Source organism: Tetrao urogallus, assembly GCF_951394365.1.
Source record: "Tetrao urogallus genome assembly, chromosome: 1".
Classification (NCBI taxonomy): domain Eukaryota; kingdom Metazoa; phylum Chordata; class Aves; order Galliformes; family Phasianidae; genus Tetrao; species Tetrao urogallus.
The window spans coordinates 86,290,105-86,315,209 of record NC_136813.1 but is presented as its reverse complement, the minus strand read 5'-3'; the positions used below and the strand labels follow the sequence as shown (position 1 = coordinate 86,315,209).

The following is a 25,105-nucleotide window of genomic DNA, read 5'->3' as shown; positions in this document are numbered from 1 at the left end:
TTTCTTCAGTAGAAAAAAAGCATACAACAGGTAGAAATACTATATACACAGTATATCAATCTAGGTAACACACAGTTCATTCTCCCAGGACATGTACTGTGGCATGGCTGGTATGGTTCTCTAACATGTCCCTACAAACATCATTTTGCAATTAGACTTAATGGTGTTAGAACATACCATCCAGTTAGAGTCCAGTATGAATTTTTTTGTTTGTTTGGCTTTTTGAGAGAAACCACTAAGAACACAGTTCAGCTTACTGATCTTAAAATGCATAGAAGATGGTACTGCCTATGAAGAGATCAGTTTTAAGCTTTACTTCTGCTTATGTAATTTTGGGATCCTTGTTAATGACAGTCTGTCTTAGTCATCTTGATTACATGAAAAACTATAATCAGTGTATCTCCTTTAAACAGAATACCTTCTGAAAATGAAACTTAGCCAGGTTTTATGATTGACAGTATCTTGAATAGCTCTTTCTTCATCTCTTGCATTAATTTCCAGCAGATTTGTGTTGGGTTTGTTTTACTTTGGAGGCTTTGAGCCCAAAAATATAGATCACTGCAACAAACCAAGAAGCTAATCCATCCTTTTTCTGAGGAAAATCAGAATATTAGTTCTTAAATTACTTTGTAAAAAAAAAAAAAAAAAAAAAAAGCAAGGGGAACGCACAAGTTGCATCCTACACTCACAGCATCTGTGGGAGGGGAATATCACTATACAGTGGGGCAGGCACATGCAGAGTGGATGATCCAGACCACAGTGTGGTGGGCTCCAGCTCTTAACCTTGCATTTGGCTTTAGTCCACGTGCTCCCTCTCTCACACACTCAAACATGAGTAGCTCCTTGCTGGCCGCCCCTCAGTCCATCTGCTGACGCTGCTGGTGAGCAGGTCAGTGCACAGCTGGACGAGGCTCTCGTGAATCAAGTTCCAGCAACCTTCTCCACACCAGGCAGAAAGATAGCAAGTACTGTACCTTTTGATTAAGTCTCACTTAACAACACAGTAACTGAGCTACTGCTGCTCTGCTGAGTAAGCCGGAGCAGGGTCTGAAATGTGGGTCTTTGCAGATCAGTGAGTGCCCCGTGCTTTAGAAGAACCTCAACTGTTTTTGTGTGCCCTCCTCTTGCAGCCAGATGAAGAGCTGTCAACCCCTCATCGTCAGAAACATTGATGCTTCCTGAACTGACAAGTTCTTCTACTACTTCAGAGTGTCCGTTTTCTGCAGCAAGATGCAACGCTGTCCTATTTAATGGGCCTCTGGCAAAAACATTGGCCCCTTCATCCATCAGCAACTTTGTTGTCGCTAAATGGCCGCTGCGAGATGCCAAGTGCAGAGCAGTATATCCTTCCACTGTTGCTGCCTCAATGTCTGCACCATGTTTAAGGAGCAGCCTGGATGTACTCGTGTGGCCAGTTTCAGCAGCTATGTGGAGAGCAGTCTGCGAGAGCGCATTCGGTACGTTGACATCTGACTCCAGGTCTATGAGCAGGCGAGCGACACGGTAGTGACCTCGCTGAGCAGCCAAGTGTAGCGAGGTCCTTCCATCCACGGTCTGCACATTTACGTTTGCACCTGGTTGTTTGGCCAGAAGCTTTACGATGGGAAGATGACCTTGCCAGGCAGCATAGTGCAGAGGCACCCAGTCATCCTTTCCTTTGATGTTCACATTAACGCCTCTTCTCAGCAGAATCCGCACAATATTCTCTTGGCCATACTGACAGGCTATGTGGATGGGGGCTCTGCCTTCAAAATCTACCTCATTCAGGGATGCATTCTTATCAAGCAGCATTTTGGTGCTGAAGTCATCCCCATTCTGGGCAGCAAAGTGAAGAGCAGTCCACTGATCCTCATCTTTGGCATTAACGTTGATTTTCCTTGCCATGAGCAGCTCCACAATGCTTTTAATTTTCTTCTCAATGGCTATGTGAAGAGGGGTGGATCCTTTCTTGTTGGTGAGGTTTGGGTTAGCATTGTAAAGGAGGAGCCATTTGACACATTCCTCTTGACCAGCTTCAACAGCTAAGTGCAAAAGACTGCAGTTCCCATCTAAAACAATATCAACGTCTTGAGGCTGGAGGATCTTCATCAGCTTGCTTGTGTCTCCAGCTAAAATAGCCTCTGTTAGCTTCCTTTTCTGTATGTCTGTAGTACCTATATCTAGATGAAAAATAAACCATCATCACAATGCTGATACTTGACAACCCTTATTCATTCTTGGCTAGCACAGCTGGTGGCTTCAGACTGCAAAAAATGCCCTCCCATCCCACTGCCGTATCTGCAGAAGTTTCAGAGCCAGTTTACATCACAGTTGGAGCCCACACTACTTCTTATTCTGTCTCCAATGAAACTAAGAACAAAGGAAGTTGCAGTTTGTTTCCCTACACTTATCATGCTTTGCCTAAGTGGAAAACTGATGCCTGTTTTATGCAGTACATACTAAAAAGGGAAGGGCTCATCGGGGGAAGAGATGGGGAGGGTCTTTATTACAGTGTTACTGGGGCTGCTGAGAGAACTGCTTGAATCTTCTCAAAAGTCAGGTGCTCAGACTTGGGCTTAGTATTAACTGCAAAAGCTACAAGCTCCTGTACTGGCACTGGCTTTAGTCCCACTCTGACCAGGACACTAGACAAGGTGATCTCCTTTCCAATCAACACTTCCATGACTAATTCTGCAATTGCTTCGATGGGAATTCAGGTACCTTCTTTTCGTAAGTAAATTAAATGTATTGCTTCTCATTATTATCATGCTTGGGAATCTCTCCATTTATTTTTTCTTAATAGCTGCCTCCAGCAAATAAATTTGCAGTTATGACAGCAGGACATATTATTTTTTACATGGTCACTCTCCAACCCATAAGCTCCCATGCTCCAGTCCAAGCAACCACAGAAATAGAAAAGCCAACAACGAAAAACCCCTGACCATTACCTGAACTCTCTCTTTCAAAGGAAAGGGAAAGGGAGCCTCTGGATGAAAATGCTGAATCTACAGATGAAACTCCTGAAAGTCGCTTGTCGCTGGCAGCAAGTTTGGATTCGGAAGAGCTGCGGCTGAGATCCTCAGGGCCTTCCATAGTCTGTGAAATCCCCGAATCCAGCTGGGACAACAATTCTGATAGACTGTAATCCTTAACTGATGCCACAACAGGCTCCTGTTTTGGCTGCGATAATGCAGACACCCCCTTCAAAAGAAACACACAAGTATTTTAGAAAGGTCAGTAAGGAAAACTGAGTATGACCCTTTATGAGAGAAAGCCTAATACTGTTAGCTTGCAGGTAGCTTTAAGCATTGTTCTTATTAAATGAAATCCGTCTAAAGCACCTGGTATGTTGTTTCTTTTTGTTTGTTTGTTTTTAAGATCAAACACACCCACGTAGTTCCAGCCCTGATTTTCTAACTGTCTTGCTGTCCTTCAGCAGTCTAAGGATCCACTGGATCTCAGGTTTTGTGCAGGGGTTTTCCTAAGCTTGCCTCTACTGTTACTTCTGCAGCCCAATCCTTCAGCAAGACCCACTTCAACCAGGCAAGGAGGTGTTAAAAAGCAGCAAAGAGAAAGCTGTTTAGAAGTTAGTCACAGAGGAACCTGTTTCTGGCAAAATAAATAAATAAATAAATAAACAAGGGGAAAAAAAAAAGAAAAAAAGTGCATTTTAACATGGGACAGAAAGACAAAATACCTCAGATCGCTGCTTTGGGGAACTCTTGGTGTCCAGGTCCTCAGCTACCATTTCCTTTGTTTCATCTTCTGGTTTTTCACAAAGCGTTTCTGTTACCGAAGTAATTTCTTTGAAGAAAGAAAGAGAGGTTTTACTGTTTGGTTAGATGGTTGGTTGGTTTTGTTTGTTTTTTTAAATAGGAGATTTCTCCCCAGGTGCCCTACTGCTTTTCTCTGTCTTAATGGTTATGAGATATTACAGAAGAAAGACTCCAGTTTTGGCTATTCCACCAAGCATCTCATCAGAAGGTAGAAATGTGCAGCTAAGCAAAGAGTGCATAGGTCTGACTGAACAGTTTGTTCCCACATTCAGACAGGACTGATGTTACATACACAGGGCTTTTTCAACTGTTAGCAGACTTATGTGATACCTCTTCCATCCATGGCCATACTTTATTCAGGCAGAAAGAGGGGAGTGAATGGGAATCAGAAACAAATCTCTGCCACTGATGCTAAATGAAGCCACTTGTAGATACCATATGCTACATTCTACTGCACATCTGAATTCCTAGCAGGTTCTTGGGCAAGTTCAAACCTTTGGCCAGAGTTGCCTTTTTTTTTTTTTGTAAACAGAAAAATGACAGTACAAATTTTTTGTAACAAGAAGACAATTCTGTTTCTTGGCATATAGTGGTATACCTCAAGAGCCAGGGTGTTCAACACTTTTGTATGGTACAAAGCCCATCAAGTCCAGCTTGGCATCCACACTAATAGAGATGATCGGACGTGAACATGAACCACCTTCTCTTCAGGTACCAGCTAAATGGATCAACTGGTTCAGTACAGATCTTATTCCCAATATGTTTACATAAAACCATCATGGTCTGACTTGTCCCCAGATAATCTCTTCCGCCACCAGTGAATAAGTGGCCTGTATCATTGTCTCTGCCATACAGTGTGCTCTATTTATTCTGTCACAAATGTTTGCAGCATTTACCTCAAGGATTAAGAGAGTCCTGAGCAATAACGTGACTCATAGAAGAAGAAACAGGCAGCCAAGCTACGAGGAAATCTTACCTTGAAATGTTGGCCGTTCACCAGGATCATCTTGCCAACATTTTTGCATCAGTTTGATCAAGTTATTACATGAATGAGGTCTGGATTTGGAAACAGCAGGTAGCTCTGGGCGGTGGCCTTTAACTACTTTTACCATGATATGTAAAATGTTGTTTTCCTCTGTAAAGCAAAAGCACAGAATTGAAGCTCTCAGCAAAAGGAAGGATTTCTCTTTTGTCTAAGAGTACTAACAGTGCATTAAGCAAAAACTTGTTTTTTTCACACTTTAAGATCTAGAGCACTTTATCAACAGGGAAAAAAAAAATCTTACTCTTCCATACCACTTCCACACACATTAACGTCTACTTCTCATGTATCAGTTAATCATCAGTGAGTGACTATGTGCTCTTTCCACCCGTAAAAGAGGCAAAAACAGAGAATAAAATACAAAAACACCTCACAGTTCTTTGCTACCTCTCTTTGGTTTTCTGTATCTGCTGTTTGAAAACTGAACCGCAGTTTTTACATAAACCAAGTGCCTGAACTTTACATAAAGGTGAAGAAAAAACACAGCGCATTAATGTGGCTCTTGACTCTGAAGTCAACCACTGAGTTTACTAGGAGAAAAATGAGTAGTAGACTCGAACCCGCTCAAACATGTTTGTTATACTTAGGCTAGTCGCATACAAAGGAAAATAGTCATAAAGAATAAATAACTGCCTGTAGATTGATACATTTACTGTGGGGCAGAACAAAGCTTACTCTCACAGGCAGCTTTTTTATTTTTTATTTTTTAATCTGTACCTGCAATCTACAAATAAACTCCAGAACCACTCTGCAGAGAAGCTCTTCCTGAAAACAATAGGCTTGCCTGCCAGTTGGCTTTGCCCTGCACCTTCCTTGCTGCCCATGAACATCAGAAGTCTGAGCAGGCCACACACTGATCTGGATCAGCACAGCAAACTCCAGCAAAATCAAAAAAGTGCAGACGAGGGCATCTCATGGCAGTATAGGTTCTGCTTTTAGGATGGAGGACAAAGGAGAACCTGAAATTGTGCTTGGAATTTGAGAGTTTACATATGCCTGTTGCACAGGACTGTAGGAATTCAGAAGACATGAATTATTTACATCACTTGTCTTGTGGGGCTGGTGAGGAGGGAAGCGTGCATATCATTGTCAGAAAGGCATAAGAAAATCCAGTGCAAACCATGATCCATCAATCTTACCTGCAAAAGGCTTCTTCTGTGTAAGAACTCCCCAGATCACAATGGAAAAGCTACAAATATATACCAAAAATAGTTTTAGAAAAGCTGCAAAAAATAATTTTAAAAGCCCACTATTAAACAGAAGCATAATTTATTTTGCTAAGTTCTCTTTCCTTGGATTTCACTACTGCATTTCCACTGAATAACACACAGAGCAAGATGCAGCCAAGAACTATGATCTGAAAGTCTCATTTGTGCAGAGAGGAATCCAAGGCAGCGAACAAAGAGACTTGTTGGAGTCTGCGGGTTTCTTGTTAACATATACCAATTACTCCACAAAAAAACACTAACAAGATCAGAGAGCAGCAAAGAACTACTATGGATGTCATTTAATACTAGCCTGCAACACAACTGTACAAAAATACATTTCATTTAGAACATGACATATCTTGTAATCTACAGCTCTGACTTCCTCTTCCTAACAGCCTTACTGCGAAAGAAGAACCAAAGACCTAGTGATGAAATCTACTTAAGATAGCTAAGAATTGTGTCACAGACTAGAAAAGTGGGTCAGGATGTACCTTTAATGGGGGAAAATAAGGTGGGCAGAACAGCATCCATGTCAGTTGCTAATAATTGTTCCAAGTAACGTTTATTTAATTTCCACAAGACCAGGATCAGCTGCAGTTTGTTAAAAGCATTCTACCCTGTAAGGACTTTGCATAAAGCAAACCAAACGTGAGCCTTTGCAAGATGAGCCTCAAACTAGAGGTAAGGTTCTCATGCTCAGGTTTTTGGGTCATTTATTCAAGCACTTTTAGGTATTTTCACAGTTAACTGACCTGTACACATCATGTTTGGTGTCAAAACACCTGTTCTTCTCCTTGATGCGCTCTGGAGGAAGGTATGCAATTGTGCCACACAAGCCATCCATACTGAGGTCATGGGAATGTGACAAACCATTGCACTTCGCAAGTCCAAAGTCAGAAATCTGCAGAAGATGGAGGAGGAGGAGAGAGAATTGTGCATGTTACCATCAGACTTCAGAGGAGTTTACAAAACCTCTTCTGTAAAAACAGAGAGACGTAATGCAGTGACTCAAAGAAACAACACAGCGAGCTACCATTCAGAAGTGCCCAGCTAAGAAAACAATGCTGGAAGCATTACGCTGCTGTAGGCTTTTCTTTAAGGTTAAGCTGAACAAAATAAAATAAAAGCAAGCAGCTTTTTGCAAGCAGCAGCATGTTAACCCATTACATGGCAAACACAACCGTCAGACAATTTAGTGCAATTTAAAACCAGTCAAAAAGTAGCTAGTGCAAAGTACAGGTTAACACAATTACTGCTCTCACCCATCCCCTCTCCCTTTGTAACAGCATGTTGCCAGTTATGTCCAAGCTCTCTGAGCACCTGTTTTCAGACCAGGGGCCCAACAAGTGCAAGAGAATTGCTCCTCCAGATATTACAGTTGCACTGACCGTGCCAACAAGGACTGAGGCACAACAGGCCCAAAAAACACTAAACCCACACAGGGAATTCTTTTTGGCAATGAGCAGATACAGCAAGTTGGTGCAGTGACGCAGTGAAGGCAGCTGAAATGAACCGAACAAGTGACAGCAAGTTTAGAAAAAGGAAAACACACCTCCACTTTAATTTGAAGTGTCAAACAAATATGCATTCATTTGCTCTCAAAGGCATACCAATCATCGAGCAAACAGATAGGCAAGGAATTTTCCTTTGTCTTAATTATTTCCCACTGGTCAAAAATGTGTATTACGCTAAGTGGAAATTTCAAGACAAGTCAAGCCTTTTTGGGCCGTTCCAGTTCTGTCTACGTGACAGATAAGCTTTCTCCTTCACACAACTCCCCTCCACCCCAAAATGGACTTAGACGTTCTTTTTATCTCAAAAATACTCCAGTTTTCCAATGACTCACTCATCTCTTTTGATCTTCACAGCTTCTCCTTTGAGAAAGTTCTCCCTCAAAACAACAGGCATAATTTAAAAATATTTATTTATTTATTTGTTTTAAATAGGCTCCAGCTTAACACTTTCAGAAGCTTCTCTCTAAAGATACCACAGGGCCAGTTGTAACATGCACCTGATATTGGAAAGGGAGAAAACCGCAGCCTGCTCCACACTGCTGGAGAACAGGCAGGATATACACCGCTGCTGCTCTCCGTACGGTAGGAATCTCCCAACATAGGAGAAACAAACCGACCCACATAGCTTCAGAAGGAACTTCTCCCAGGAAAAATGAACTTGGGAGAGAAATTGTGTGGACAGCCTGTGCCCTAGCACACAGGGATATAGAATCATAGGATTGCATGAGTTGGAAACTCAAAAGGCCATCTAGTCCAATTCCCCTGCAATGAACAGGGACACCTACAACTACATCAGGTTGCTCAGAGCCCCATCCAGCCTGACCTTGTGTCTCCAGGGATGGGGCATCCACCACCTCTCTGGACAACCTATTCCTACCTGTATCTTAAATCTATATGGGTATATGCGAATGACTTGAGAGAAAGAAATGTGAAGTCATCTGGAAGAGTAGTTTCTCCTGCCAAGTGCTGGAATATAGGAAAGCAGGGAGTAGTCAAAAACCTGTGTTTGCAAGCCAGCTACTCGCCCCATTGAGTGCTGCAGGAGTTTGGGGTGCTCAGTGCTCTGCACAGAACAAAAGCACAATGCCAACATCACACAAATCCTTGGTGTCAGGTTAGTAAACTCTCTAGCTCGCACAAGCCTGAACAGATCCTACTTGGCAGAGTCATGCTATCCTGTGATTAACATAAAGCAAGGAGCTGTGTTACACCTCAAGAAATCCATATGGCATGCAGGCATAATTAAAGTAATACATCTTCCTCTTTGTCTAAACAATACCAGGTTTCCTACTGCGTAAGTTAAGAAAAAAGATGAAATGCAGACAGTGCAGTGACAGTGCTGTGTTCGGAAAGAACAATAGCTACTTTGTGTGCATCTAGAGCTAGAGCTAAGACGTGAGGTTTGTGCACTACGAGGTCTCACCCCAAGCCTACAAACCAAGAAACAGCTAAAATACATGGCATATAGCCTCGTGAACCTGTTCCTGCCTACCGTGAAAGATTAGGCTTCATACCAAAGTAAAGAAAATTCATCTGCTGAGCAGAGCTGCCATCATACTGAATGTTGCAGGAAGCACTGGACACGAACATGTGTTATCTGCCAGGCTGCAACAAAAGAGCGAGATCCCACAGACGGCTTTTGTGGCTTTCATTAGTTCCTTCAGGATAACTTTTCCACGCAGCACAGGGTATTTAGTCATGCAGTTTCTTTTAACATCAGTGGGAACTATGCAGTGGGTGGAAGATGCAGCCATTTAACTTATCTCTCCTGCCTTTAAGTTGCCCATCACGTGCTTCACTCACCAGGCACCTCGCTGGCAAAGTTTCCATGCCTTCCACTGAGTCCTTGCTACCCACAGGCCCATGCCCACCCCAGCAGCTGACCCGTGCCACCACTGGGCACTTAGTCCTCACTTTGGATGGATCCCATTACGCTTCAAAAGCGTACATAATAACAGCACAGTTTAGAGGAGACACGGAGGCGACAACCTGCTCCATGCAAAGCAGGTGGTGAAGAGGTAGGAAGAGAAAAGAAAGAACAGCGGCCAAACCCCACGGAGGCAGCGGGATTGTTCATGTTCAGACAGCTCACCCGCTCCCTGCCTCTCAAAGATTGTGTGAGAAGAAACACGTGAGCAGTCACTGGGGAGGGGAGCTGCCCGTGCTTCCCTGCCTGCAGCCCAGCAACATCACCCTACTGCCAGATCCCAGATCCAAAGGGCATTTTCCACAAAACTTGTCTTTTTTGGTTTGAAAGCACTTTACAAACAGATTTTTAGCTGTTTCTGCCTTTTGCAGACATTTCATAGAATCATTGAGGTTGAAAAGACCAGTAGGATCACCCTGTCCAACCATCAGCCCATCCCCACCACGCGAGCCCACCAACCACATCCCTCATTGCCATCTATTTCCATTCTATTTTGTGAAAAACACTCACTCTCTTGCAAGGGTTTAGATGCTTGACTTGGTCAAATTATTTTATGGAGCTTTTACAGAAACTAAAATCTCTCCTGAACTGAAGCTGCTCCTGAGCAGTGCCAGGGTTTACCTCCCAGAAATAAAATTAGCGATTGGAAACTAACTGCTCCCGATTGCCCACCCTGAAGTGTGCATGCAGTTCTGCACGCCACCTTTCTACAAATAAGACTCAAGCATCAACCAGAGCAGACTCAGGTCAGAGTTCACCCAAAGGTTTATCAAATAGCTAACATAAAGTAGTCAGATTAATTTTTAATCTCTGTTGGCATATTCAGTACTTGTCCCTGGCCAAACTCTCTGTGCTATTGAGCTATTGAGAATGCTCAATTCTCTTGGCTATTGAGAATGCCATTGCATCTGTCATAACAGGAAGTTTTAAAAACCATCTCCTCATAAATAAGTTTGTTTTTTTTAGTTTTTTTTTTTTTTTTTTTTAAATCAGTGATGTTTACAGTCATTTCTTCAGAAGAGTAGAAAGCATTGCGATGGATTCTAATCCATCACAAGTGTACATGACCATAGCAGCAATGGTCTTGGTACCTCCTCTATGCCACCGCTAGGGAACTGATCAAGGTGAAAATCATCTCGCTTAGCTGGGATCAAAGAACCAGCTAACAGCCCTGCCTGGAAACCTTCATCTGGAAGGGTGGGAAACTAAGGGATCAGAAAACAACAAAGCCTTTTCTCATTTCTAATAACAGGAGAGTGCTTGCAGCTAATAAAATGGTTGTTAACTACATCAGCTAGTCTAATAAAAGAGAGAACTTCTCTTTACCAGCCTGGCCTCCAGGTGTTACATCCACCTATGGTACATTAAGAAGCTTTATCATTAATTTTCTACCTGACTATGCTTCTTCTCAATTCAAACCCTATAAATTTTGCAGCCCTTCCCTTCAGCTGAAGGTAACTAAACACGGACAGGATGCCTGTGTGTACTGGGAGCACAGCAGCAAACTTCACACTGGCTTAAGCTGGACCAACAGTGGGTGAAAGCCACTACAGTTGAGCTTGAGCAGCACACAGCTGAGACAGCTCATCCCATTCAAGTTCTTTAAAACAAAATCTGACAGATGAAAAATAACTGGTGGAATTTGCTTGTGTATGCATCTGCACAGAGAGACTATATATATATATATATGGTGCAAATACACACAATTGCACATACATATACACACCTATATATACACAAATGCACATACATACATATATATATGAGAGGCAAAAGCCAGACTGGATAATAAAAGAAACAAGGACTTATAAATACTGTTTTTATCCAGAAGTATTAAGTTGCAGGCTGACTTCATTTTAAAAACTTGAACAAAAGTAGCTCCCTTAAAACGATAAGGAACCTGGAAAGTAGTAACAGAATACACGGGTATGGTAGCTGACAATAAGTCAGACAGAGATTCCTGCATGTGGGGGCTGTCTTCCCCTGCAGATGGCCCTGGAGAAGGATCCCATTGAAGCAGTGCTGGATACAGCATCACTTCCCCAGCTCCAGCTCCATCTGGATTGCCAGAGACCAAGGAGATCAAAGGAGGGATTCCAAGTTTGTACAAGGGGTGGAAGGGTGGAAGAACAAGAAGATGTGGTCCAGGTAAGCAAAAACTAGGTATTAAGAAGTCCATAAGCATATGAATCTACGAAACACCAGAGAAAGGAGCAAGGCAGATCTCATTGATACAGACAGAAGCAACAGCCTGAAATTAAGGAGAAAAAAAAAAATTGCAAACTGTTGGTTGCTAGCAAAGCATGCCAGGGTATGCAGTAATCTTCCCAAGGAAATCACACTGCTCAAGGCAGCCCAGAACAACAGGACATGGAGAGGAAGGGAGCTCCTGCCTCAGACTTTTCAGGGAAGGAGGCATGCATACGTCTTACACGTGAGAGCAAAGCCTTATACCAAGTTACACATATTATATACATACATTAAGAATCAGCAAGGAATCCCCCAACGTGAGAAAACTAATAAATACACAGCTATCTATGTCTTGGCTCAGGCTAATCTTTCCTCTTAATTATCCTCCCAATAACCAAATTCAGCACACACACACACTTATGTAACAGACAGGAGACAGCTTTAAGATACGGAGGCACCCACTTGATGATAAGTTCTGTGCAACACTGCTGCATTAGTCATCATCCTCTCTTGGGGTTTTTACAGTAAGTGTTGTGCTCGTAAAAGAAGAAGGGCGTGTTTCCATTGAACTAGCAATATGGCTTTTCTAATGTACTCCACTGCAAGACTGTTTCCTGGCTCAAGGGCAAACAGCTTATAAAAATTCTCCCTACCTCCAAACTCCTCTTTTGCAGTCTGCAACATCTCTTCACTCACTTTAGGATCCTATTAGGGACAGGTCACCCACTAAATTAACACTAACATTTTAAAAGTAAAAGCACTTCAATCATCACCTTCATTAGCCTTCCAGCAAGAAAATGCACATTAAATGAAGCTGTAGGGTCTGAAATTTAATTACAAGTTTCACATATACAAAAAGAAGGTTTGGGGCCACATTTTTAAAGTGAAGGCTCCTCACAGAACATGTACGTCTCTTATTTTGCATGTAGGTTTGTATGTCTCCTTTGCTGCTTGGAGGACTTTCCAAGATGGCTACAGATCTGAAAGACTTCTGGCTGAAAAAGGCTGGGATTAGACCATTCTCTTCTGAGCTTAATGGAAAGGGTCTGAAGAATGTGCTCTGTATATGAAACATGAAGAAGCAACAGCTTAGAGAAGTCAACAATGACCTCAGCTGAAAAAAACTTTGGTGCATTTTGCACTTTGCCCCCTCGTATTACATCACCTTGAAGGTGCAGCTTATACAGCGGGCAGAATACTAGGCAGCATTTCAAGCTCCTGAAATGGTGAGAAAAATAAAGCCTTCATATCTTGGTTTGCGGATGAGTCAAGAATTAGGAATGTAAAAGTTATGCAAGCAAGCATAAACTTTAGATAAATAAATACTTAGCAAAGACTTCTGAGAATATGTGCGCGAATATACTTTGAACAGCCCAGATCCTGATGTTCTGACCATAATACCAGGGACTGCCTGCAATTGCCTTATAGCTCAGACAGCAGATCTTCCTAAGAAGTAAATCATTACATGGCCTAGAAAAAAGCTGAGAAAGCATGAGGTCTGATTCCATTAGGCTTCTTATGGCTCCAGCCCTCTCAAGACATTAGGAAAGGTGCTTTTATTTACTGAACGATTCCTTTTTAGTGCAGTAGAGCAGGATCACAGCCATTTGCCCACTTTGAGGAGGACAGAAAAACAGGGAGAGGATGGATGATGGCCCTGGAAGATCTATGACTACATGTGCTGAACTACATCAGCCAGGGTTAGAGTTGGATCACTGATTTGGAAAAAAAATTAAAATTAAAAAAAAAAAAAAAAAAAGATATTTCAGTTTCTCTCCTCTCCAAAAAGAAGCATCAGAAAGCAGACACAATTTCTCCAATCCAGTTGTCAAAACAAAACCTTCAACAGAGAAGGCTGATAAATTTGCCGGTTTACTCTGAAAAAGGATACTGAAAAGAATTCTGTAGTGATACAGCCACAATGATTTCCCTGAGTGACCTCTTGGTAAGCATAAACACTCATAACAGAGCTAATTTTTCATTGTAAATGCTCTGAACAAAAGAAAGGAAAAAATGAGTTGCTGCCAGGAAGGCTCTGCTTCTCTGTATTCCCACTGTAAATAAGATTTGGGTATTTAGTGGAGCGTACACAGCCCACACCTAGACAAAACAAGGTTGTCATTCTGAGATGTGGTGCAAACATAAATGATTTAGATATTCACACCATTTTGCTGTCCCCATAACAGCATACATACATAACAGAATGTATTACATTTGCAAAAACAAAATTCACTACGCTAGCACTCTACCAAAATTTTAGGAGAGGTCTCGCAGGTCCCCCAACTCTACCTCCATTCATACACCAAAATGGTGCATAAACAGTAGGCAAGTTGGGCGACTGGAACAATTAAGTATTTTTCTAACTCAAAAGGAGTGCTTCTGGGTTTCCTCCAGACCTTTGCGTTTGGCAAAAGCCATGCAAGAATATGCAAAGTGGGTTTGGGCCTCAGAGCACCCCTTGTCCAAGGCATACCTTGACGTGGTAGTGGGCATCAAGAAGGATGTTGGCAGGCTTAAGGTCCAGGTGGAGCAGTGGAGGAGACATGCAGTGCAGGAAGTTCATGCCCACGGCTGTCTCGTGGATGATTCGGAAGCGCAACTCCCACGGCAGAGGTTCAGAAGCCAGAAGCTTTTCCAGAGATCCTGTCTCCATATATTCCATCACCAAACCAACCGGCTCCTTACAGATGCCATAAACAGGAAGGATATAGCGAAATTTTGCCATTTCCATCTTCCTAGCTTCTTCCAATAACTCCATACGCTCCCTAGGTAGGAGAGAATATAAGGTGAAAGATAGACTAGCTGCTTCATCCCTCAACACAAGCACAAAACACTTGAAAGTGAAAAACATGTTTAGTGCTCATCACCTGGCTGAATCACACCTCATGCCTCCAGCCTATATACCCCAGGAATATTTTCACATTTACTGACTTGACAGTTCACAGATGCTAAACCACATGCAAGCTTGCACACTTCAGCACCAAAAGTCCCCCTAACACAAAGCCCACCTCACTTTTGCGATGCGTACACAATGCAGTTAAGAATAAGGATGATACACTTAATGCACGGATTCACCAGTGCTGTAACTCCCTGGGCTAAAGTAATTAGCCTTTTGTGAGTCATAACACTGTGATCAGAAGCGAGCATGGACAACAGCACTGCTTCAGCTGCCCTGTGCCCAGGCTGCACGGACCCAGCACTGTCAACAAAGGGTCCCTCAGATCCAACATTTAGTGGAGAAAATTCCCTGCTGCAATCAGGTGGGGCACAGTAGAAGCCTTCTTTCCACCAAAACGTGACGTGGCACTGAGGGATATGGGTCAGAGAGCATGGTGGTGATGTGCTGATTGTTGGACTAAATGATTTTAATGGTCTTTTTCAATCTTAATGATTCTGTGATTTTAAAATCACTTCAGTACACTTGCCACACCACAGCTGATGCTGGCCTTCATTAGGTAACAGGGATGGCACAGGTAACAAGCACCTGTGGGTTGATTGCAGGTGGCGGCTGGCCTGACCCCACAGCATTAGTCAGGCTAAGGCACGGCATCCTGGGTCAGGACCCTTAATTGCCACGGCCTTCTGCACAGCTGTAATGCCCTGACATTAGCTGTCTGCAGCCAAAGTCAAAACGCAAAGCACCCATGAAGGGGAGCTCCATGTGACAAGTCAGTCAGAAGTTACAATGCTGGTGGCAACAGGCAGCACATAGAGCAGCTTGGGGTCACAGGTATCAGCACAGCACAGCACAGCCGCCATCCATCCACTAACAGACCAGGACATAAGGTGGTCAGAGATTTAATATTCCTGCACAGAATCTCCCACATCCTTCTGCACACCTCCTGTCCGGGACTTGGAGTGCTGGGGACACTTAAGTATGGACAGGTGACTGCAGTGAGATTTGTGTGGGAATACTGCTGGCAAAAAGCTCTCAATATGTCACCCACAGTCTGCAGGAGCCACCATGTGGCACCCAGCCTGTGTCCTGGGGCTCCATGTGAAGGCTTACCATGATGGCAGTCCCCAGGGCAGAGGTGAGAAGGCTCCGCTTTGCCTAGCGTGGAACACCTAAGTTAGCATTAGCTCTGGCTTACAGGTAACAGCTGAGGGAACTGGGGTGTTCGGTTTAGACAAGAGGAGGCCCAGGGGAGACCTTACCACTCTCTACAACCACCTGAAAGGAGATCAAGGCAAGGTGGGGGCTGGCCTCATTGCCCAGGTAACAGCAATGGCACAAGAGGTAATGGCCTTATGTTATATCATGGGAGGTTCAGGTTGGATATTGGTACTGGAATAGGCTGCCCAGGGAGGTGTGGAGTCGCCATCTCTGTTGGTGTTTAAGGAAAGGGTAGAAGTGGTACTTAGAGACACTGTATAGAGGGCAACATTGGTGGTAGGTGGATGATTGGACTAGATGAACTTAAGAGATCTCTTCCAACCTTAATGATTCTATGATCTAGTAGAAACCTTGACCAGCTACAGCACTCTGCAGCGATCAGATATGGTGAACATTTCTCCTCGGGAGTGGTTCTAACCTAGCAAGAAGCCACAGATCTATTTCAGAGGCAAGATCAGGCTGAAAAATGAGTGAAGAGGGAAGCACACAATACTGGAAGGATAAAAAGATAAGAGAAATCTTTCTTCTCTATTAACCACGTCGACTCTTGCTGCTCCCTACAGCAGCTTTCTTGTGAAATAATTGCCTTTGTAGACAAGTACCCAGTTTGCTCTCTGGCACGCTGGAAGGGAGCGCCTCTGAATAACACAACCAACTCCTTGCCCCCAAGCCACATGCATAGCCAGCATAATTCATCAGGCTTCAGCGAGCTGAGCTGAGCACTGGAGTCAGAGATGTAAAACACCCGTCTGAGCCCTCCGAGGCAGAGCAGGAACCCAGCCACAGCTGGAATAGAACACGAGCCACTGGGCCAGGGACAAGGGGGTTCCCTGGCTAAGGAAGCATTGCCAAAATCAGAGATCAGCTGCTAGAAATGGGGCATCTTCCCCAGTGGAGAGGGAGCTTTCACTTAGAACAAACCAAAAACCTCCTTTTCTGTTTCAACCAGGCTCGGTTAATTAGTCATTTACTCAACTAAAAGACAAGTGTCTTAGATGTGATTTGCTCGTTTAAATAAAAATCCCACACAATTGCCATCTTCAAGTTCTTTCCATACAAAGTCCATTTCAAAATGAAACAGATGGTGATGCAGCATAGCCATTGCAGCGTAGGTAGTCCAATTTTCAAACACAGCTCCATCACCTTCAGAAAACAGGAAAGAAAAAGTGGCAGAAGAAATAGCCAGAATACAACTTAATCATTAGTCAAGCAGGGAGTGCATTTGCATTAATCCTTTTAACACAAACATCTCTTTAGGCAGGCAAGGCCACCTCCATCAGGATGAGATGAAAGGTCTCCACTTTTGCTTCCCACTTGGTGCAAGGATCTGCTGGCACTCAGCACTCACACAATCTGCCTATCACTTCAGTACACAAGTTCTAACGCTACAAGGATGCTGCAGGTATCACTGTCGTTCAGTTTTAACAGAGCAAAGCATTGTTTTAATGCTGTCCAGTTACTCCTAGTGCCTAGAAATTACACTGCATTGCCACCAAGAAACAAACACCTCCCCCCCCCCCCCCCCCCGCAAAGAGGAAGGAAAGATCCTTGTGAGGCTTCTAAGTCAAGTGGCACAGGACTAGCCTCTCTTACAGTTTCTTATTTCATACCTACAAGTCTGAAGAGTCAGAATTATCTTCTCTAACCACTTTCACTCCATGCCCTTTCCCCCTCCAAATAACAATACAGCAATTAAAAAGATTTGCATCCAGGACAGCTCAGCTCCCATAAATATAGGGGTATGTATGCTTTCCCACAAAAAAACATCAGGGGAGAAGGGCAAGCACAGCAAGAGACCATGCTCCAGATTCAATGGTAAGTGACACCTGTCACAGAAGACAATGACAGAACAGTCATTTTCAGAACAATCATAAATATTGGATAAATCACTATACATGACCTCTAGCACTCCTGAAGGCAGACAGAGCTGCATGCCTTCGGTTCTCCAGAAGGGACAAGGGAATTGTTCCTGCGGCAACTCTCACCACAGAAATTATGACTGTGCCCACACTTGTATGTACCTGATCTTTACGCTCTCTAAAGATAAGGCTCTGTGTGCAAAGACACAACTTGCAGCTTCCCACACTGCTCTGCAGTTGGGAACACAGATTACTCCTGCAAGCTGCTGGCAACAAACACCGGGTCCACAACAACATGACACCGCTGAATTTTTCATGCGCTCTTTCACCTGCTTCAAGGCAGACGTTTAAGAGCATGCTATGACCTCTGCTGTGCCATCTACTGCTTTAATGACCTTCACACTACTGATCCTCAGAGAGGAATATGAATAAGAGTAGAAAAAACATAGTATGGTTGGAGCAGAATATGCTTTGGGCCAAAAATAAGGCAGAAAATCCCTTCTTTCAGGTTAAAATGGCTCTCAGACTGTTGACAGATCTCTGCCACACAGCCTGGCGTGACAGGATTATATGCAAACCAGCACAGTTGGGCTCAACCTACCTCTAAAAGGGAGCGAGGTGAGTATGAGGTTTGACTTACACATCCAGAGACCACCTGAATACATTCAGTCACCTCTGTCACCTGCCTAAATAGACGCAGCACCTGTTAACAGCAACACATTCCTACACCCCGCTCCATTCCCAAGTTCTACTCCATTTCCAAACCCAGGTACACGTAAGATTTTGTTCATTTTTCCCAGGCACAAAGGCACACCTTTCCACCCCCGCATCCAGCAGGCACCCTCATGGACAAGCACGCTTAGCCAGGAGCCTGCCCTGGGAACCGTTACGATGCTCATACTCCTTACAATCCATACAGCCACATCCAGCTCTAAGAAACCCACACTGATTTCCAGGCTGTTCCCTCAGAGCTTGTCACCTTTTCTCCACACCAGACCTCTGTTCTGGACAACGCAGGTATGGAAAAGAGTTGGTTTTCTGCAGGCCTTGGGGAGAGCCCCCTCCACTCTATTCTTTAGCCTTAGGCTGATCCTACCCATCCTGAGAGCACCTGAAGCTGCATGTGAGAATTTCAGGTCAGGGGAGGGAAAGTGGGAGCAGGTAAAGCCTAATAAATGGGATTTGGCTAGACAGCCAGAGAGGGCTTGGATTTAAAAGTAAAAATATTTCTGGCTGTACACTCAGTTTTTTTCTGCTTGAGGCCACTTCACTCTATGGTGAGATAATTGCCAGGGGAATTACTCCAAATCTCTTACTGTCTGCACAAACACTGCAGGAGACACTAAAGAGCTCTACCAACACCAAACCAGTATAAATGGTGTTTTAATGTGGTCCCAAATAAATAAAGAAAAGCCTCTGCTCAATTCAGTTAATGTTTCCAATACTTCTGGTAGCTCCAATAGCTCCAACTCTGCCGCTTCAGACACTTCCAAGACATGATTCCTCAAATTAATCTCCTGGATTAACAGTTCAATTATACGGGCTTGTTTCAACTAGCTCCAAAACCTGCAAACTACATGAGGAGTGCTTTATTGTGTCTGTGCCCCCCTACTATTTATATACAATCTGCAGAAACAGCCTATTCAAAGGCCAAAGACCCTCCTTTCCCCCCCCCAAACTTCTGATTAATGCTCTCCTTAAGCGCCTAAAACACATTCTGCAGCAAAACAAATACACTCCTGTTTTCCCACGATTGCCAAAATGAACCATGTGCTGCAGAAGCCCCATGCCCTCAAATGTTCCAAAAGTCTTAAACTGTTTTAGTTCACTGAACCTCAAGTTCACATTATTTCCCTCATACTTGCAGACCGTGTAACTACTGGAAGAGAGGCAGCTCTCCATTGTACCACTGAGTACTGCTAAGAGAGACATGGACCTGCTGGAGTGTGTCCAGGGGAGGGCCACAGAAATGATTCCAAGGTCTGGAACACCCCTCCTATGAGGACAAACTGAGAACAGCCTGGAGAAGAGAAGGCTCCAGGGAGAGCTGAGAGCGGCCTCTCTGGGTCTACAAAGGGGATATAAGAAGAAGGGGACAGACTCTTCAGCAGGATCTGTTGTGACAGGACAAGGGGAAACGGTTTCAAACTGAAAGGGCAGATTTAGACTGGGTATAAAGAAGAAGTTTTTTTTATGATAACACATTGGCACAGGTTGCCCAGAGAGGCAGTGGATGCCCCTTCCCCACAGACACTCAAGGTCAGGCTGGATAGGATTCTGAGCAACCTGATGTAGCTGTAGGTGTCCCTGTTCACTGCAGGGGAGTTGGACTAGATGGCGTTTAAAGGTCCCTTCCCAACGATGTTATGATTCTACCACGGAGATTTGGTGGCATCTCTCACAACGAATCGCTCACATTACAGTAGGTGGCAGCACGGTTCACCTCACGCTAAAAAAAAAGCTGAATGCATTTCTAAAACGTTCTGTAAATAAAAAGCGCAAAAACCATTCTAACTTATTTTTAAGGTGGTGATAGTGGCCCTGCCGTGTGACAGAGCTCCAGGGAGCGCCTATAGCTCAGTCTCCCTGTGCCTGGACACTTTGAGCTATACCGCCTAGTCTGTCCGTCAAAAACAAGCTGACACCGGCAGGGCAAACAGCAGCAGGGCAACCTCACAGGCGTTTGAGCTGATGTTAAGCTCTATCACTTCCATTAGTACGCCCAGTGTAGGGCTAGCCAAAAAAAAATAAAAATAAAAATAAAAAAATAAAAAAAAATAAAAGGAAAACAAGAAGGATCCGTGCGCTCTCCATGCCCGGTGCAGACAGCCATCCCGCCCCGTCCCCCAGACGCCTACCGAGGCGCTGCCGCCTCGCCCCCTCCCCAGCCGAGCCGAGTCAGTCGAGCCGAGCCGAGCAGCCTTACTTCTCGTCCACGTGCAGGCTGGGCGAGCACTTGATGGCGAGCCAGGTCTTCCAGTGGAGGTGGCGCACCTTGTACACCTGCCCGAAGCCCCCCGAGCCGATCTTCTCCCAGCTGCCGAACTCGCTCTCCTCGAAGGTCTTCAGCAGCCCCATGGCCCACGGGGAGCCGCTCTCCCGCGCCATGCCGCCCCTCGGCCGCCGCCCGGCTCAGCGCTCAGCCGCGCCGCCGCCGCCTCCCGCCGGCCCAGGTGAGTCAGGTGAGCCCTGGGGGGCCGGGCCCGGCCCAGGAAGTGACGGCGTCCCGGCCCCGCCGCCATGGCGCTGGCGCAGGGCGGTGCTGTGGAGGAGTTCTCGCCGTCGGGCTGTGGGCAGCGCCATCCCTCGTCCCGTTCCTCTGGGACGAGCACGAAAACGGTGGGCGAGAAGGGGACGTGCCTCAGCGGCCGGGAGCTGCCAGAGGTCATAGGATCGCAGAATACCCCCAACTGGAAGTGACCGACAAGGATCGTCGAGTCTAACTCTGGGCTCCACACGGGACCACCCAAAGTCAAACCCTGTGTTTGTGAGCAACATCCAAATGCTCCATGAACTCCGGCAGCTTGGGGCCGTGCCCGCTGCCCTGGGAAGGGAAACATCGATGACTCCGTTCTTTGCTTTTCCCGTAAACAGGGTCTATTCTGGGAGTCTCACCTGGGCTACAGCCAAAGAGAAACCCTTCATCCACACATCCTACTTCAGGCTGGGAGACAGTCCCATCTGCTTCGTGCTGCAGAGCATGGGGTCTGTCTGGGTGTGCTTGGAAACAATTTTTTTTTTGTCTCTAGGAAACTGTACTGCCAAGCATTGATGTGTCTATGGCTTTTACCTGCCTCTAGGTTGAGGGACTTTGATTAGTTCAGCTGCAGATTCCAGTGGTTGAATCCTTTTGTACATCTAACTGCAGGTAGAATCACAGATTCATGTGAGTTGAAAGAGACCCTTAAAGGCCATCTGGTCCAACTCCCCTGCAATGAACTGGGACACCCACAGCTACATCAGGTTGCTCAAAGCACCTGCAGTGTCAACTTGAGTGCCTTCAGGATCAAGGCATCCACCACCACTCTGGGCAACCTGTGCCAGTGCCTCAGCACCCTTACTGTAAAAAAATTTGTTCCTATCTCCCCTCTTTCAGTTTGAAACCATTTCCTCTTGTCCTGTTACAACCGACCGTGTTGCAGAGTCTGTGCTCTTCTTTCATACAGCTCCTCTTTACATACTGAAAGGCTGTTCTTGGGTCTCCCTGGAGCCTTCCCTTCTCCATGGTGAACAGCCCCAGCTCTCTTAGCCTGTCCTCATAGGGAGGTGTTCCATCCCTTGGATTATTTTTATGGCCCTCCTCTGGACACACTCCAACAGCTCCATGTCTCTCCTGTACTGAGGACTCCCCATCTGAACACAGTACTCCAGCTGAGGTCTCACCAGCGCAGAGAAGAGGGGCAGCATCACCTCCCTCACTTTCCTGGACACGCTTCCTTGGATGCAGCCCAGGTACTCCAGGACTTGGACCAAGGCATAATGACTCTTAATCTGTTGCTGAGATACTGCAGCTGTGAGGAAGGAGTCCGCAACCTTTGGTAAGCAGCATAATCGTAAAGAGGCTGTTCCTATCTGCATTGTGACCTTCATACCTATCACACGTCTAAAAGTTAATAAAGTTTGTGATTGTTTGTTATAGTGAATATCAGACTCAAGTTTATTGTTCTAGGCAGTCAGTGTATGATCGTTTAATCTGGCAAGTTAGGCAACAGATGGAGGACAATATGTTTAAAAGCTGAGATAATAGCAGTAGTCACTCTGTTGTCATTGCAAAGCTCCATTTAGAAAGAATTTGTAGAAACGTTTAATTATTTTCAAGACAAGAGACATCTAGTCTGTTCACAGGGCTTTATTCCACATGAATTACTTCCTGTTTAATTTAGTCTGGATTAAACTGAACACTCACTTACTCTCAATGAGAACATCTATATATACATAAATCACAATCAAGAAATAACTGTGTGTAGAGACAAGTCCTTAGTCCCTCTGTCTGGCTACCTCCTCCTGCCTACCATCCTAACTTCCTCCTTCTTTTGATCTGGGTTCAGCTAAGCTGGATCCTTGTGGAAAGATGTTTATGCTCTAAGGGAGCTCTGCTGAAACTGAAGCGATTTGCAGAACGGGGATCTTGGACACTTCCTTCTGGGGTTGTGCTTGACTTAGTTGCTAGTGGCACACCAAATATTTCATTCCATTAACGATACATTGCAATTCAAACACCTCCTTCACTGGTGAGATGGCAAAGACTGTAAAATAAAATAAACTGGACAAAACCCAACTTGCAACTAGCTTGCAGTTGACTTTAAGCAATAAATTGATTGTACACCTTCCACCTGCACAGCGACCGCAGAACTAATTCAACACGCAGCAGTAGCAGAGGAGAGCTCATGAGCAAACATGAAAAGAGTTATGCTAAGAGAATTTATATTGCTCGAGTGCTTTCATAAAGGTTAGGCCTAAATAAAATTCACATTTATGTTGCCTAGAGAGTGGCGGCTCAGCCTGAAGTTTTGGTTGATGAAGTGTAGAGAGGCTGGAAAAAGGCACCAGAATGGCACTTTAAGAGGAAGAAGAAGATGGCAAGGGAATTCCAGAGCTGTTTGTTCCCCAATTAAAAATAAACACATAAACTATGCCAATAGATAGGCAGCATGACAAAAGAACAGTCAGTACAGGGTTTATTGAGAACAAATCATGTGACAGCAGCCTAATGGATCTCTTTGTGGCAAGGTAACCAGTCCTGTCCATGTCCTTCTCTCCTGTGCATTAACACAAGCATCAAGAAGAAAACCCTCTTCCTACTTTGTTTCACTGCCTTGCAGTGCTATCAGAGAACAGGGCTTTAGCCTTTTCATTTTATGTGGATGTCATTCTAAAGCTTTGCTTGATATATACACAGTAAACCAAGCCAAAGCATCAATAGGTTGTGGGGCACCTTTTCCCCCATTAGAGACAAAAAGTTTTTCTCCCATTGTCTATGAAGGGATAGCAGATTTCAACTATGTAACAGCTTCAAAGCTGGTACAAAGGGACACTGATTTGTAACTTTCCAAAAGGTAAAAATAAAAAAATCCATCCATTCACTCAGGCTGCAAACCTCTAAGCTGTGTTTTAACGTTTTTTATACAGAAGTGGTGCAGTGCTATAGTTGGCTTAAGCCAATCTGAAATGGCGTCTTGCTGAAGGAGGCTTGCTATCCCCTCTTTCATATTGGTGCTGGCATTCACGTGGTTGAAGAGTAACCGAATCAGCTCAATGATCTCACTTTTAAAAAGAAAAAAAAAAACACCAAACAACAGAAAGCCAAACCACCATTTCCTTATTAGTGTGCAGACAGACTTTAAGCTGGCCTGAGTTACCACTGATGTCAACAGACAGGGGGGTAGAAAGGAAATCACCTCTGAAGAAGGTGGTGAAAAGGGCACAGTTACACATGGCAGCAGATGCAGTGAACTCAGCGTGTGGAATTCCTTGCTGATCTCATTTACAGCACAACTGCTTACTTAAAGAACAGTGACAGAGAGTAACAGAATGCATGCTGTATTTCGTGGGATCTAGTAAGAAAATTATGGTTTCAGGGCTTTAGGGGGGCTTTTGACATGTCTTACTGATTTGAAATTACATGCCAAAAATACAGATTGGGCCAAACACTCCTCTCCCAAATGAGAGAGTTTAAAGCAAGTGCAAAATAATAGAACTGACTAATGATCCAGCTTGGAGGGTTTTTTGCAAGGAAAAATATGATGCTTTTCCTGACTGCTTTCTTAGGAACCACTGAACTATTTTTGTCAACATTGTTCCTTTGTAAGGATATAATACAAAGCCCTGAATTCAGGCTGTTAAATGAGAAGGATTAAATGGCATCAGTTGTATGTGTATCTCATTAGCAAGTCTGTTTATAACAGTAGAGAGCTTGAAAAGGCATCAAAATACAATAAAAATTAAAGATCATATTATAGTGTAAGCAATGAATAGGAGTTGTTTCTGTGGTGCTAAGAATGCCTAGTTCTACATCTTCTTTCTGAAACCCCGGAGAACAAAAAAGGTGTTCTGCATGACTTCCCCAAGCTGGATCTTGCTCTGCCTCTTGGCAGACACCATCATTTTTCAGGTACATTTTTCCCTGCTGCTAGCTGTGCTGCAGGGCACCATCTCCTAGGTCATCATCAAAGGGTTTCTTTGTCAGCCAGGCAAGCTGGCTCCTTCATCCTCTGCAGAGCCAGAGCCAGGCCGCTCCCACTGACATCCACAACGGTCCCGTGCCAGACCCGCAGCGATGCATTGCGCTGCTCTCCATATCCCAGCAGACTTATGCCAGCTCGCCTTATCTGATATTCTGGCTCCATGAGAACGAGTCCCTCATGACTCACGTCCACCTCATGCCTGATGTGCACGGGAAGGAGTTGTTTTCCAAGCCGGGTCCTACATACTCCTTGCTTCTCAGAGCTATCTAGTGGGAAGCACAGAATACATACGTGTTCAAGGCACCCTCT

General features: G+C 44.5%; 1 protein-coding gene across 1 annotated transcript; it reads right to left on the bottom strand.

The window, feature by feature from the left end:
* Nucleotides 1-981: 981 nt before the first annotated feature.
* On the bottom strand, nucleotides 982-20,915 carry RIPK4 (receptor interacting serine/threonine kinase 4; the record flags this gene model as incomplete). Its single annotated transcript, XM_079536841.1, is given in 9 exon segments — nucleotides 982-2,159; nucleotides 2,928-3,180; nucleotides 3,677-3,783; nucleotides 4,732-4,890; nucleotides 5,937-5,986; nucleotides 6,758-6,906; nucleotides 14,110-14,401; nucleotides 20,539-20,744; nucleotides 20,748-20,915. Coding segments are annotated over 9 exon segments (2,562 nt in total).
* Between the last annotated feature and the right edge of the window lie 4,190 nt (nucleotides 20,916-25,105).